The sequence below is a fragment of the Moschus berezovskii genome, chromosome 25 (assembly GCF_049115385.1).
Source record: "Moschus berezovskii isolate FMDL1 chromosome 25, NW_MosBer_1.0, whole genome shotgun sequence".
Classification (NCBI taxonomy): domain Eukaryota; kingdom Metazoa; phylum Chordata; class Mammalia; order Artiodactyla; family Moschidae; genus Moschus; species Moschus berezovskii.
Window position 1 is genome coordinate 12,890,239 of NC_142484.1, and position 14,696 is coordinate 12,904,934.

Sequence of the window (14,696 nt, forward strand, 5' to 3'; positions counted from 1 at the left end):
TCCAGATCTCCCTTCTCAGGACACCAGTCATTGGATTATGGCCCACCCTACTACAGTATGATCTCTTCTAACTTGTATATTAGTTGGGTATGAAACCACCTCACAAAATTGTGGGAGAATGGATATTGTTTGCAACTAGCAGTGTCTGCCACAGCTGGGTAGAGGTAGTCATATACTCTTGTTGTTGTTGTTTAGTTGCTAAGTCATGTCAGACTCTTTGCAACCGCATGGACTGTAGCCCACCAGACTCCTCTGTGCATGGGATTCTCTAGGCAAGAATACTGGAGTGGGTTGCCATTTCCTTCATATACTCTGCTGCTGCTGCTGCTGCTAAGTCACTTCAGTTGTGTCCGACTCTGTGTGACCCCATAGACGGCAGCCCACCAGGCTCCTCCGTCCCTGGGATTCTCCAGGCAGGAGTACTGGAGTGGGCTGCCACTGCCTTCTCCGCATGAACTCTGGGTAATGGTAATTACCTAGGTCTCTGCAGAGACCCTGATTCCAAGTAAGAGTATATTCACTGGTATTGCAGGTTAGGGCATGAGTATGCCTTGAGGGGGATGGGGAGGAATGCAGTTCTTCCCACAATACCTATTAAAGATAATATTTCTAAAGTTGGGTCAAGATACTTTTGTACTTTCCAGATAGCCATACATCGAATAATACATTTGATGGCAGGAGATCCTAGCTATGTGTCAGTATATTCCGGTTTTTGTTAAATTACTGACATCTTTAATCTTGAAAACACCTATGTACCTTCTAAATAGTGAACTAATAGGTAATTATTAGGTAATTATTAATACTATTAATTATTCATCTGAGAACTTAGAAACCAAATACTAATATAACTGAACATCTTGCTAATTAGCTATGTGAAATAGCCTTATTTTAATCACTCGTGTATACCTAATCAGTTCAGGCTTTGCCTTAATATATTATTAACACAATTAAATAGAGAAGTTAGGACCATAAGTACAATAAGCCTTTCAGTTATCTAAGAATAATTTCCAATATATACAATTACAAATGTAGATTCTATTACAAATCAGACATACAGAAGAACTCTGATCTGAGTGTATATAATCAAATAATCCAAATGAGTTGTCTTTTCTTTACCTTCAGAGCAAATTCTCTAATTACTCTCAGCTACCCCTGTTAACTCCAAATATACACTAAACACCTTACAGAAAAGTGAAATTCAGTGAAATTTAAGTGAGAAGGACTCTAGACTCTAAAATCTGCCATTAAAAGAGAAGTGATTGTTCCGAGGGTCAGTTAAGATGTTGAGAAATAGTTTGACAGTTTCTCGGTAGCAGCAGTGAATAGATAAACTAGTTGAGGTGAGCAGTTAGAATGATAGAGGAATTTGCAACCCTGGGCATATATGCAGTATGGGGAAATGATTAAAAGTTCAGGACTTGGCGTCAGGCAGGTCTAGAATCTGCTCTCAGTTTCTGCCACTCACTAGATGTGTGACTTAGAACAAGTCCCTGAGCCTGTAACCATAAGGTAATGATAGTGTTAATTCCCTGTTGTGTGTCAGTGCTCCCCCGCAAGACTACCAGGAATACACCTGTAGTTGAACACATCGAGATGGTGGTTTGAATATCTGAAATCCCTAACGATTACAGGGTATGTTAGTGTGCAGCAAGCTTGGGTAAACCCTGTGTCCACATAGAAGTAGTGTTCTAGTAGTGGGCATATTGAAAGTATAAGAACTGCTCACTGCAGCCGGAGTAAGGCAGTTTTGGTCCCTTAACATGGACAGATTCTTTGAATGGAGTTAAACAGTTTCTGCAAGTCAGACTCAAGTGTCTCTGAAGAGAACCAACTGGCTATCATAATTGGGATGGTCCCAGGATTCTAGTCTTTCTGACTGAATAGGCCTTGCTGTTAAGATTGTAATTGCAGCAGAAGCATGTTGATTTGAGGTCAGGGTCCATTTCTCTGTGGCTGAAGGCTAGAATATGATATATAATGTTGCCTATAAAAGGGAATCTACTTTCTGCGGGGCTTAAAAAAACAGTTATTAAAGTTTTGTCAGCAGGGTCAGATGGAGGATAATAGATCCAACAATCTGTTAAATTCATATTAGTGACTGCAGTCTGGGGTGGGGGTACAAGAGGTTTTTTCTTAAGTGGCAGAAGGATATCTCAGGAGGTCAGAAACAATAGGATGAAGATGAAAGATCATATTGGCTTTAATAGGAATGATTAATAGTAAAGAGAGGAGTACTAAAGAGTCAGAAAATGAATCTGATTTTGCCATCTTGGGTAGGAGCTGTCCACTTTTGAGGTCATTATCTTCTGGAGAATTCCTTAGAGGGAATGGATGTACAGGAGTCAGAAGGATGTGATGTCTTTCAAGTTGGAAACTGAATTCATTGAATGTCACTTCAAACTGTTACTGCTGAACCAGTGGTTAACATCCAGTCAGTTCCTTTTTATTGATCCCAGTGGAAAGTTTTCTCTGGTGGCATCTTTTCCAGAAGACCAAAACTCCAGATTTTAAATCATTCATAGGCTCTTATGTGTTTGTGATAAACCTGGAGTATCATTGTAGTATTTAATCGTATCAGTTGGATTACCAGGATTTAAACCAAAATTCCCACCTGAAAAAGGAACATACTGTTAACCTCATAAGGGGTCACCTTGTGGATTTTAGAGATGATTTATCTTATTGTCATCAAGACTCTTGGCAGTACTTAGGACTGTGGAAGTTTGAGTGTTTTTAAGTGCTTTGATAAATCTAGTTTTAGAATTCCATTTGTTCTCTTTTTCTTAACGTTTGTGGATGATGGGGATATTGGAGAGTCTGTGTTTTTAAAAGGTCATGCTTATGGGGTTTTTTCAAAGCAAATCAGTGTAATGTGTGGTCCTATTGCTTGAGAAATAGTTGCTATTTCCTAGTCAGGAATACAGAATCTGCTCATTTTTCTTCTGCCATGATAGTATAGCTCCTTAGCATGAGGAAGCCTCAGTCTACCTTAAAAGTAAACAATAAACAAACTGATAGCTCATTTGAAGGTGTTTAAAAGTGTCCCTCAGTGCTTGGTTCTTGTCCTTGTCTTAACCAAGGTTGTGTCATTGCCAGGAGGACCATACCCCAGAAGCATCCATGGGAGTACCTCTTGAAGTCCCTGCTCCAGTGTTGGTACAGTGTTGATGTATCACAAATGAAAAGTGTTGTTCATGCCTGAAGCTCCCCACAAAATGGCTACTTCCAACTCCGAATTGTCCTTGGTGAAATTGAGTCAGCTGAGAGATAGGTGCAACGTGTTAGTTACGGAGAAAGCGTGAAGGAAGCAGATGTTTGGCCAGAGAGAGATGCAATTTCAGATTGGGACACCTCATGAGAACTGTAGCAGTTCATAAGAATAATGCTTGTGTAATTTTTTATTTCCAATTGCAGAGACCAGGGATCAGACAAAATCTGGTTCTGGGCATTTGAAACTAAGCAAACCCATTCTAAGGACACGAAGACAAACTTGAAGTCAGGTCCTTATAAGGTTTTTTTAAACATCTTTATTGAAATACAACTTACATATCATAAAACGCACCCATTAAAAGTGTATACTATAGTGGGTTTTAGTATGTTCACAGCGTTGTATAGCCATCCCCCCAAAAGAAACCCGGCGATCCCTCTCCAGGAACCACCCCTAGTCCCAGATAACTACTGATACACTGTCGGTATAGATTTGCCTGTTCTGGATACTTCCTATAAATGAGAGCAGCAATATGTAGTCTTTTCTGACTGACATGTCATTTTACATTATATCTTCAAGATTCTTATATGTCATACCTTGTAAAGTTTGGAGATGTCTTTGCCAGTCAGCGGTCTTTCTGACCTCAGCCTCCAGGGCCGGGTCATAGGGACTGTGTCTCTCCTCTCATTGCAGTGTCTTCCTCTTGTAGATGGGAGTCGACACTCAGTAGATTATAGGAGCAGGTGTCAGAAGGCCAGAAAATAGTTTCATCAGAGAACAGTGACAGGTCTAATTGGGTAACCAATATATTCCCCAGAGACTTTTTCTAAAAACACAATAAACCCAGTACTAAAGGGTTTCAGTGAAATATTTGAGCTCAATTCAGCATGAACTTACCTCCCAGCCAAAGGGCAGGTTGCACCTCAAAAGGAATTTTAGATACACACTTTGTTATCAAGGTTTCCAGTGCAAGGCAGTGAGAACTTCAGCCAGATGTCCATGAGCCCTGCATTTCTACCAATGCCCTGTTGCCAGAGACCACCAGGAGCCGCCTGTAATTGAGCAAGTTGAGTTTAGTGCCCATTTGCAGTGCGGGAGATCACACACTGGTGGGGGCGGGGGGCTTCAGGGCTTCTCATAAGAACGTGTTAGAAAGGACTTAAAGGGTTTGGGCTTGTGTTATGTGATTTCAAGGAGGATTCAAGGAAGTGGGATTTGCTCAGGGACTGGTGATATCAGAAAGCACAGATGACTGAGAATCTTAACAGAGATCTAGGAATGCAGACCAAAGTGAACCTAAAGCATCAGGGACATCCATTATTTTTGCAAAGGGAGGTTCCGTTTTTATGATTGCACAGTAACCTTGTTTTTGTCTGTGCTTAAAAAAAGTTATGTGTTGAGACCAGTGTGACGGGGTCTGATGTTGGTGTTCTGTGAGGTGGTTTTATGTCCGATAGAAAAACGCATCAGTGTCAAGCCAGTTCCTCTGGCTTGTATGAAATAAGTATACAAGTATGAAATAAGGTGTCTTTAACACATGTAGAGCAGTGGCTGGCATATTGTAAAAGCTCAGTAGTAGATGACCACTGTGATTATTTTTCACCACCAGAGGGTTTTTTAAGTGTCTTAAGTACTTAAACAATGGTTAGCAAAAACAAGACTCATTTTGATGGAACAGCACTCCTTAATGGTGGAAGAGTAGGTTCTCTTTTGATAAGGTAGCCTTAACATATAAAGCTGGTAGGTCAGAATTCTTAATCCCCATACCACTGAGAGCAGAATTCTTATAGCTTAGAAAGGAAACTTCATTTTAATAATTTAAGAAACATCACTATTACCTCAGCAAAGTAAATGCTGTGTATCCTACTATTAAATCGGTTCAAGTAACATTCCAGTTAATATGATTACTTGGTTGATGGGCAGAAACCATCATGTCAGGAAAAAGAAAAAATTGACAAGATTTATTTTTGTGTATAGTTGCATAACTGATTCAACACTATGTGTTACAATGCCCACAGTATGGATAGATTTCTAAAAGTCTGTTTTAACTCTTAATTTAGCTTGGAATGGTTTTTATTTTTAGCTTTTGGCGCATTTAATGTGTCATGGACAAAAAGAGAGTGCCCTTTGTTTTACTTTCCATGCTTACTATCCATCAAGTTAGGGATCTAGAGGCCAAGGTTTAGATATTTTAGAATGTGGAAGTAGATTTGTTTTAAGAGGGACCATCTGTTAGGTATGTCTTGTTCTCCATTTTAGTTCTTTTTGACCAGCTTTTAAAGCAAACTCTTGGTAATACCAGAATCAATCTGAAGCACAGTGGGTTTTATTTCTACCTCACCATGACCCCACCCTCTCCTGAAGTATTATAGCTTTCCTTGCCTGGTGGTCATATGTGAGTTAAGTCAGTCTTTCTGGCATGCCCAAATCACACCCCCAGGCTTTTTTTTTTTTCTTCAAATCTTTACCTATAAGCTTTAATGTTGCCTGCATTCTAAACAACTGCAGAATACTATAAAGTAGATTTGTGTGTGTGTCCATGGTGACCAGGTCCAAATACCGAGACTTTTCCAGTTTTTATCCTAGGACAGATTGAAATGTTAGAGTTCCCTCTTCTTTAAACTGAAAAGTGACAATAGGAAGAAATTGACAAGAGCTCTTTCTTAAACAAAATGCACCATTATCTGGTCTTCCAACCCACATCTGGTTTAAAAACCAATGAGAAGGATCAGGAATAAGTTGGATAAGTAGGCATAGGGAAAAGGCATAAATGTCTTGACAGTAAGGCAAAGAGAAAAAGAAAAGGCATGCACTGAAATGCCAAACACAAACCAGTAAGGGAGAGATGGCATGGGGGCGGCAGGAATAGAGGTGCAGTTGGGGATTAATGTAAATACACAGGGTCATGGGGGCGGCAGGAATGGAGGTGCAGTTGGGGATTAATGTAAATACACAGGGTCATGGGGGCGGCAGGAATGGAGGTGCAGTTGGGGATTAATGTAAATACACGGGGTCTTGGGGGCGGCAGGAATGGAGGTGCAGTTGGGGATTAATGTAAATACACAGGGTCATGGGGGCGGCAGGAATGGAGGTGCAGTTGGGGATTAATGTAAATACACAGGGTCTTGTCTCCTTTCAGAAGCCTCTGTCAGTGTATTTGGAACAGGGTGTAACAATTGGTGTTCTTGAATCATCAAGAACAGGAAGTTATATTTAATGTTCTATATTTAAGAAGTCAGGCAAAATACAACTCTGGCACAAATTTTGTAGTGCAAATGATAAAGTTTGGATGCCTTAAAAGGGATTAGCTTAGTTTTTTAGGAGAATTTTACTTAAGTGGAAAGTGTATTTATTTCTGATGTCACCTGGTTCAAGTGTTCCAATAGGGAAAACTAAAGTGCTGGATTCTAAATTTTCACTGGGAGGAAATTTAATCTCACGTGTCTGTTAACAGATGTTGTTTATTAAATGTTCACATGTATGTGGTGTTGCACAAACTGTTACAGTTAGTACATTTTAGCTTTTGTTACAATACTGCCACCAGAAGAGTGTACAGCTGCAGAGGCTCCTTGGTTCAGTTGGGGCAGCACAGCTTTCTGCACATGGTAGAGACATTGACCAAGTTCAACACCTGATGAGAACTGGCGAGATTGTTTGGATCTACCCTCCCATTGAAAACAAAAATACCTTTTTTTTTTTTTACGTCACCCTTTAAGGTATTTGAAAAGATGATCAGGGTTAATTTTAAGGAAGAGCCTGACCTGGACAGGTAAGTACTCAGCAGAGCACTAAAATCTGTTTTTCCCTAGACATTTGACAAAACACGAATGGGCTTTGGTCATCAGCTCAAAGGTGAGGGAGGCAGAGGTCAACCCAGAGCATATGAAAGCTGCAAAGTCTTAGAGAAGGTGCATGCATGAAGTAGGGGCCCCAGAGTTCACATACCACAAGGACTACACCTACTCACCTTCCTTCAGACTCCAGGGGGACTTTGGAGACGCTACCTTGGCAATGGGCTGCCTAGAAGATGAAAAGGGGAAAAAAAACGCACCCCTGAGAATGATGGATAGAACTCTTTCAGATTTCTGTCGTGCTTGCTCCTTGCAGGCGCAGGCCAAGGAATCTCAAACAGTAAATTGGTTTAGATAATGCCTTCCTTCCAGGAACCTCACAGAGGCAAACAGAAACCTTTTCTGGAAGAGGGCACATTCTTCCTCCCCTCAGCAAGTCAGTCCTCTCCAGGGTGTTTTCAAGGGCAGTAACCACTGTCAGAGACAACCAGCACAGAGGAGCCATGGCTAATCAAATGTTTTGGCAGCAGGTCGAATTGAGCAAAAGAGAGAATTGGTGAATCAGAAGATAAAAGAAACCACCCGAGCACTGCACAGACAAACTGTTAGGGTTCTCCAGAGGAACAAACCCAGTAGGACAGATAGGCAGAGTGAGGTGTGCAAGGTGAGGCGGGAGCAGGGGATTCGCTCACATGACAGTGGAGGACTAGAAGTCCCAGAGTCTGCTGTCTTCTAGGTGGAGGCCAGGAAAGCCGGTAGTATAGTTCCAGCCCAAATCCTCAGGCCTGGGAACTTCAGGCGTGGTAGTGTCAGTCCCAGTTCAAGTCCAAAGGCCTGAGAACCAGAAGTACTGATGTTCAAAAGCAGGAGCCCACGGATGTCTCAGCTTAAGCAGAGAGCAGTGTGCCCTTCTTTCCACCTTTGTGTTCTGTTCAGCCCATTGCCAGACTGGGGTCATACTCGCCTGCATTGGTGAGGGTGATTCCACTTACTCAGTCTACCGAAACGCTAATCTTCCTGGAAACGCGCTCACAGACACACCTGGAAGTGATATTTTACCTGCTCTCTGGTTACCCCTTAGCCCAGTATGTTGACACATAAATTAACCACCAGACTACAGGTGTAGAAGAGGGTAAGGCTTATGGATGGTACAAACATAGGTATATTTAACTTCTTAATAACGTTAGAGACCAATGGCATGATCTCTTTTAATGTGCTAAGGAAAATAAATGTGAATCTAGATGTCTGCACACAGAGTATCTTTGAAGAATGAAGGTGAAATGCATTCTCAAATAAAAATGAGTATCATTACTAAAGAAACATTTGAGGATAGACTACAGGTAGATGTAAAGTGAACATGGAAGGTTTAATATACAAAAGAATGAAGAGCACAGTAAACGTGAACGGATGTGGGCAAACACTGCTTATGTGAAAAAGTGGAGGCTTTATCCAAATGAAGGAAAACATCAGGCAGTAATCTGTAAACTGCAAAATGGGTGTGTATGGGAAATGAAGTTAAAATTTCTAAGATCCTTCTGTTGTCCAGGCGGAAGTAGTTTTCTTTCGATTTTGGTAAGTATGTGTCTAATTTCCAAAGCAGCCAGTAGAGTGAATAGGAAAAGATTGTGTAATTTCCAAACTGATAGGGAGCAATGGAATAATTATTATTACTTACATTCAACAAGTTAATTCTAAAATAAGAAATACTAAGATATTCAGGAAGCATATGAACAAGGTAAGAGGATTTACTCAGCCTGACATCAAGATTATTCTAAAACTGCAGTAAGTACAGTGGCATTCATGCAAATATAGACCAGCAGATAGAACTAGTAGAGAACCTGGAAACAAACCCAGGCATTTAGAGCTCTGCAGAGCAAAGAAGAAAAGACAGACTTTTCAGTAAGTGTGTTCCCTTCACAAAAGCAACTCCAGGTGTGTTCAAGAAAGATATAAGTGTCAAGGGCAAAATCTAAATCTTTCATAAAGTAATTTGAGATAGGAAAGGATTTTTTAAAACAAGCCCCCAAAGCCATAATCATAAAGGAATAAAAGCATCAATTAAGGTATAAATCTTTGAGTCATCAAAAGAAACCATGAAAAGACAAGTCATGGAAGAGGGGGAAATATTTGTAACATCTTTCACTGATAAAGACTTTGTATCCAAAACATGAACTTTTATAATGAAGAGGGAAACTCAGTAGCAAGACTTAAGCATTTCATAGAAAGTGAAAATGTTAGTCACTTGGTTCATGTCTGACTCTTTGTGACCCCACAGACTAGCTCACCAGGCTCCTCTGTCCATGGAGTTCTAGAGGCAACACTAGAGTAGGTTGCCATTTCCTTCTCCAGGGATTGAACCCTGGTCTCCGGATTGCATGCAAACTCTTTACCAACTGAGCCACCAGGGAAGGGTTCAACAAATATATGAAGTTAAAAAAATACATATCCTATGACCAAGCAAATCCATTCCTGATTTAGACACCATAGGAATAAAAAACATGCGTGCATGCCCTGTTGTACAAGAATACTCACAACAGGGAATTCCCTGGTGGTCCAGTGGTTAGGACTCAGCACTTTCACTGTTAGGAGTGCTGGTTGAATCTCTGGTAAGGGAATATTCCGCAAGCCACGTGTCACAGGCAAAAAAATGAAGAAGGGTGAGGAGAAAAGGAAGCAAGTTACAACCGCGAAAGACAGGATGATGGTTGCTCTTGGAAAGAAGGGTTTGTGATCAGGGAAGGGTAATGGGGACTTTAAGGATGCTGCCACACCGTCTCTGTGGACATGAGTTTGAGTGAACTCTGGGAGTTGGTGATGGACAGGGAGGCCTGGCGTGCTGTGATTCATGGGGTCATGGAGAGTCGGGCACGACTGAGCAACTGAACTGAACTGAGTGTAGTGTGTTAGGGTTTGTGAGAATATTGTACACATGTTCACCCTACAGCTGTCTTTTTAATTTTGGGTAAAATGTGTATGTACAGGTCAGCTGTGTATCACCATAAAATGTCTTTAAAAAATAAAACTTGTCAGTGATTCCTTAAATGTTACGTAATTTAATTTTATGTCAATTTTTGTTTCATTTACATTTGAATTTCTGTGCTCCTTTCTAAAATTAAATACTCAAAGAAATAATGCAAAGAATTTTAGTAGTAATATAAGAATCTGTTGTTTTACATGTGATTTTTATAATCTGTAGATAATCTGTTCAAAGTCTTAAGAGACAGAGCTTGCAATTTATATATCCTGATTTATTTATTTCACCAGAGTACTGACGGCTGTCCTCTTGTTCACAGGCTCAGTAGATGAAGGCATCACAGAAGGATTGCCTACGCTTCAGGGCACTTCCAGCACGAGCGCTCACGTAGATGATGATGATCGGTTAGTACCAACACAGTAGGATGTTTTCTTTTAAGGGTTCCACATGTAATTCTGAATCCGAGCATTTTATCTAGGATTATGTAAAAGTTTACTGAAACCTGACTTTTGTATACTTTGTAATCATGAGTTAGCCACATAAATTAAACAAGGTTTTTCAGGCATTTCCTAAACTTCCCAGCTTCATTGCTTTAAATAGTATGTTTCAGGTGTTGGCAAACCTGTGGCTGACAGGCCAATTCTCCCACCACCTTTATTTGTAAATAAAATTTTATTGGGACACAACCATGCTGCGTCTGTGGATGGCAGAATTGAGTGGTTGAAATAGAGATCACGTAGTGTGCAAAGCCAAAAATAATTAAACCTGTCCTGCTACCAAAACAGTTCACCAAACCCTTTTCCTTATTCTCATGATTTCCGGGTCAGTGTCTTCACACTGGCCCTTCCTGCTGATGTCCTCACATAGATGCAGCAGGGCTATTGCAGACTTAAGACCAAGACGGTGCTCCAGCCTCCTCCCTCAGACCTGCTCTCCTGGTCTTCCTGTGTCGGTATACTGCGTCATCATCAAGCCCAGATTTCCTCGGCAGTGTCTCTGGGAATTAAGACTTTCCCGCACACCCACCCCAGTATTTAATGCACAGGTCCTTTCTGCTCTGCATCCAAAACACGTTCCTTGTCCTCCAGCTCTGCTGCAACCACCCCAGCCCAGGTCACCACCACCTTTTGCCTTGACTACTGCAGTAGCCTTCAACTGGTCCCTGATTTCATGATCCCCTCTACTCCAGGCCTTCTCCATATAGCAACCAGAATTTTGTTTTTTACATTAAGTCAGATTGTGTTGCTGTTCTAAGTAGCAAACTCTTTAAATTCTCCAGTAGTTCAGTCACTCAGTCGTGTCTGACTCTTTGCAACCCCATGGACTGCAGCATGCCGGGCCTTCCTGTCCATCACCAACTCCTGGAGTTTACTCAGACTCATGTCCATTGAGTCATTGATGCCATCCAACCATCTCATCCTCTGTCGTCCCCTTCTCCTCTCGCCTTTAATCTTTCCCAGCATCAAGGTCTTTTCAAATGAGTCAGTTCTTCGCATCAGGTGGCCAAAGTAATGGAGTTTCAGCTTTAACATCAGTCCTTCCAATGAATATTCAGGATCTGATCTCCTTTAGGATGGACTGGTTGGATCTCCTGGCTGTCCAAGGGACTCTCAAGGGTCTTCTCCAACACCACAGTTCAAAAAGCATCAATTCTTCGGCACTCAGATTTCTTTACAGGCCAACTCTCACGTCCATACGTGACTACTGGAAAAACCACAGCCTTGACTAGACAGACCTTTGTTGGCAAAGTAATGTCTGTGCTTTTTAATATGCTGTCTAGATTGGTCATAACTTTTCTTCCAAGGAGCAAGCGTCTCTTAATTTCATGGCTGCAGTCACCATCTGCAGTGATTTTGGAGCCCAAAAAAATAATGTCTGTCACTGTTCCCACTGTTTCCCCATCTGTTTGCCATGAAGTGATGGGATCAGTTGCCATGATCTTAGTTTCCTGAAGCCAACTTTTTCACTCTCCTCTTTCACTTTCATCAAGAGGCTCTTTAGTTCTTCTTCAATTTCTGCCATAAGGGTGGTGTCATCTGCATATCTGAGGTTATTGATATTTCTCCCGGCAGTCTTGATTCCAGCTTGTGCTTCATCCAGCCCAGTGTTTCTCATGATGTACTCTGCATATAAGTTAAATAAGCAGGGAGACAATATACAGCCTTGACGTACTTCTTTCTGGATTTGGAACCAGTCTGTTGTTCTATGTCCGGTTCTAACTGTTGCTTCTTGACCTGCATACAGATTGCTCAAGAGGCAGGTCAGGTGGTCTGGTATTCCCGTCTTTTTCAGAATTTTCCACAGTTGGTTGTGATCCACACAGTCAAAGGCTTTGGCGTAGTCAGTAAAGCAGAAATAGATGTTTTTCTGGAACTTCTTGCTTTTTTGATGATCCAGTGGATGTTGGCAATTTGATCTCTGCTTCCTCTGCCTTTTCTAAATCCAGCTTGAACATCTGGAAGTTCATGGTTCACAAACTGTTGAAGCCTTGCTTGGAGAATTTTGAGCATTACTTTCCTAGTGTGTGAAATGAGTGAAATTGTGCAGTAGTTTGAGCATTCTTTGGCATTGCCTTTCTTTGGGATTGGAATGAGTAGATTCTTAAATCTAAACTCCTTGCCATGCCTTGAAAGCCGTACACGATGTGATTCTAGCCTGACGCCCTTCAGACTACACTCCTCACAGACCACGTTCCAGCCATGCTGACCTCCTTCAGTTCCCGGAGTAGTCCATGTTTGTTCTGGTTTGCGGGCCTGCCATTTTAAGGCCTTTCTTCTGCCTGAAATGCTTTCTTCCCCAATTTTCACTTCGCTCACTCTGTCTTCATTCTTCAGATCACTGTTTGTCAGTTCTGAAGGTTTTTCCTGACCACCAGTCTGAAGTAAAACAGCACCAATCATTGTTGTATCACTCAACTTTAATTCTCTGTTCTGATCATTTTTTTGAGTGCTTATTGTCTGTCTCTGACCACTGAATATAAAACGTCACTGCAGTAACTCCTCCTCATTAGAGTCCAGGACAGATTTTAGAAGTGTATTTGTTGAAAACTCAAAGGATTCAAAGAATTCAAACATGATTTACTGTATTTAAGAAGATAACCTGGTAAAGCAGGTTTTGAACCAGAGTCCTTTGAGTAAATTATTGAAGGTGTAAGCAAATGGAAATATGCCTAGATTCCTTAATTTCAAACATGAATGGGGTTGTCTGTTCTGTACTCGATACCCTGCTGAGTGGTGGGGATATTGAAAGGTAACCCTTCAAGCCACTCCAGTACTCTTGCCTAGAAAATCCCATGGACGGAGGAGCCTGGTAGGCTGCAGTCCATGCGGTCGCTACGAGTCAGACATGACTGAGAGACTTCACTTTCCCTTTTCACTTTCACACATTGGAGAAGGAAATGGCAACCCACTCCAGTGTTCTTGCCTGGAGAATCCCAGGGACGGGGGAGCCTGATGGGCTGCCTTCTATGGGGTCACACAGAGTCAGACACGACTGAAGTGACTTAGCAGCAGCAGCAGCAGCAACCCTTGTCCTCAAAGAGGTCACACCAACATTGGGGCTGGGAGAGAGGTTAAAGACAGACAAGTAAGCAGATAATCATGAGTGATCTGCAGAGGAGTCTGTTGCTCTGCATAGGAGAGTACCTACCTAAATCACTGATGAATCAAAGAAGGCTTTCAGGAGGAGGAGGTTAACTTCTTGGCGACATCTCATAAAATGACTGGTGTGTTATCTAAGCAAAAAGGGTAGGCCGGTAGAGGAAGTTAAATATATGAAAGCACAGCACTGAGAGAGAAGTGTTAAGGAGGAACTGCTTGGTAGGGGTATGTTTGGGAAGTATTGACAAGAAATGAGACTGGAAAAGTATACAGACCCAGATCACGAGGAGTCTTGTATGCCTTCATTCTGAAGATGGCAGTGAACCATCACAGGACTGTTATCAAGAGACTGATTTAATTAGATCACTGTGAAAGGGGTGTGGGGCAAATTAGAAAGAGATAGCCATATATTGACCAGAGCCTGAATTAAAGCAGTAGCAGGAAGGAAAGGATTATTAGATTAAGGATACCTAAAGTAAAATCATTTATATGGTCTTGGTCATATGTCTTTGCTTAATTTAGGATTCTGGACATTCTGGACAGTAACACTTTTTCTTACAATAAATGAATCTTGTTATCTAATTTTAAATTTAAATGTTTATTTCCTTTTGCTCATTTAAACTTGTGCAGAACTGTTTTTTGAACTTAAGAATCAGAGCCTGGTTGCCTTTTTTGGTCTGTTTTTTAGATTGGAAAATGTTCAGTATCCCTACCAACTCTACATTGCTCCTTCCACCAGCAGCACAGAACGGCCAAGTCCCAATGGTCCAGATAGACCTTTTCAGTGTCCAACATGTGGGGTGCGATTCACCCGTATTCAGAACCTGAAGCAGCACATGCTGATCCACTCAGGTAATGCCATCGTTCCTCTTGTGGCATAAATGAACCCTCTAGAACATTTTGTTTTGGAATTCCAGTTAAAAATAGTAAACAGATGCTTTTGAGTTAGGAAAAAGTTTATCTCTGGGAAGTCTACTGAGAACAGATAAATTCAGGTCTGTTGCTGATTTGTTGCATTGTCAGAAAGATAGTTGCTTAATACGCTGGCCACAGGCATAAGTCTTCTGATTGGAACTGGGGGCAAGTGTGATGTGCACATAGATGTGTGTGTGTGTGTGTGTGAAGGA

General features: G+C 41.4%; 1 protein-coding gene across 6 annotated transcripts in view; it reads left to right on the top strand.

Moving 5' to 3' along the window:
* ZBTB44 (zinc finger and BTB domain containing 44) overlaps positions 1-14,696 on the top strand; it is a 60,123-nt gene that overhangs the window by 35,442 nt on the left and 9,985 nt on the right. For 3 of the 6 annotated variants that reach the window (XM_088832212.1, XM_088832213.1, XM_055415852.2), the window contains 2 exons: positions 10,290-10,374; positions 14,258-14,421. In XM_088832212.1, the coding sequence (XP_088688338.1) occupies positions 10,290-10,374; positions 14,258-14,421 (249 nt within the window). The remainder of the gene's footprint in view (positions 1-10,289; positions 10,375-14,257; positions 14,422-14,696) is intronic. The other 3 variants (XM_055415854.2, XM_088832214.1, XM_055415853.2) reach the window with 2 other exon arrangements.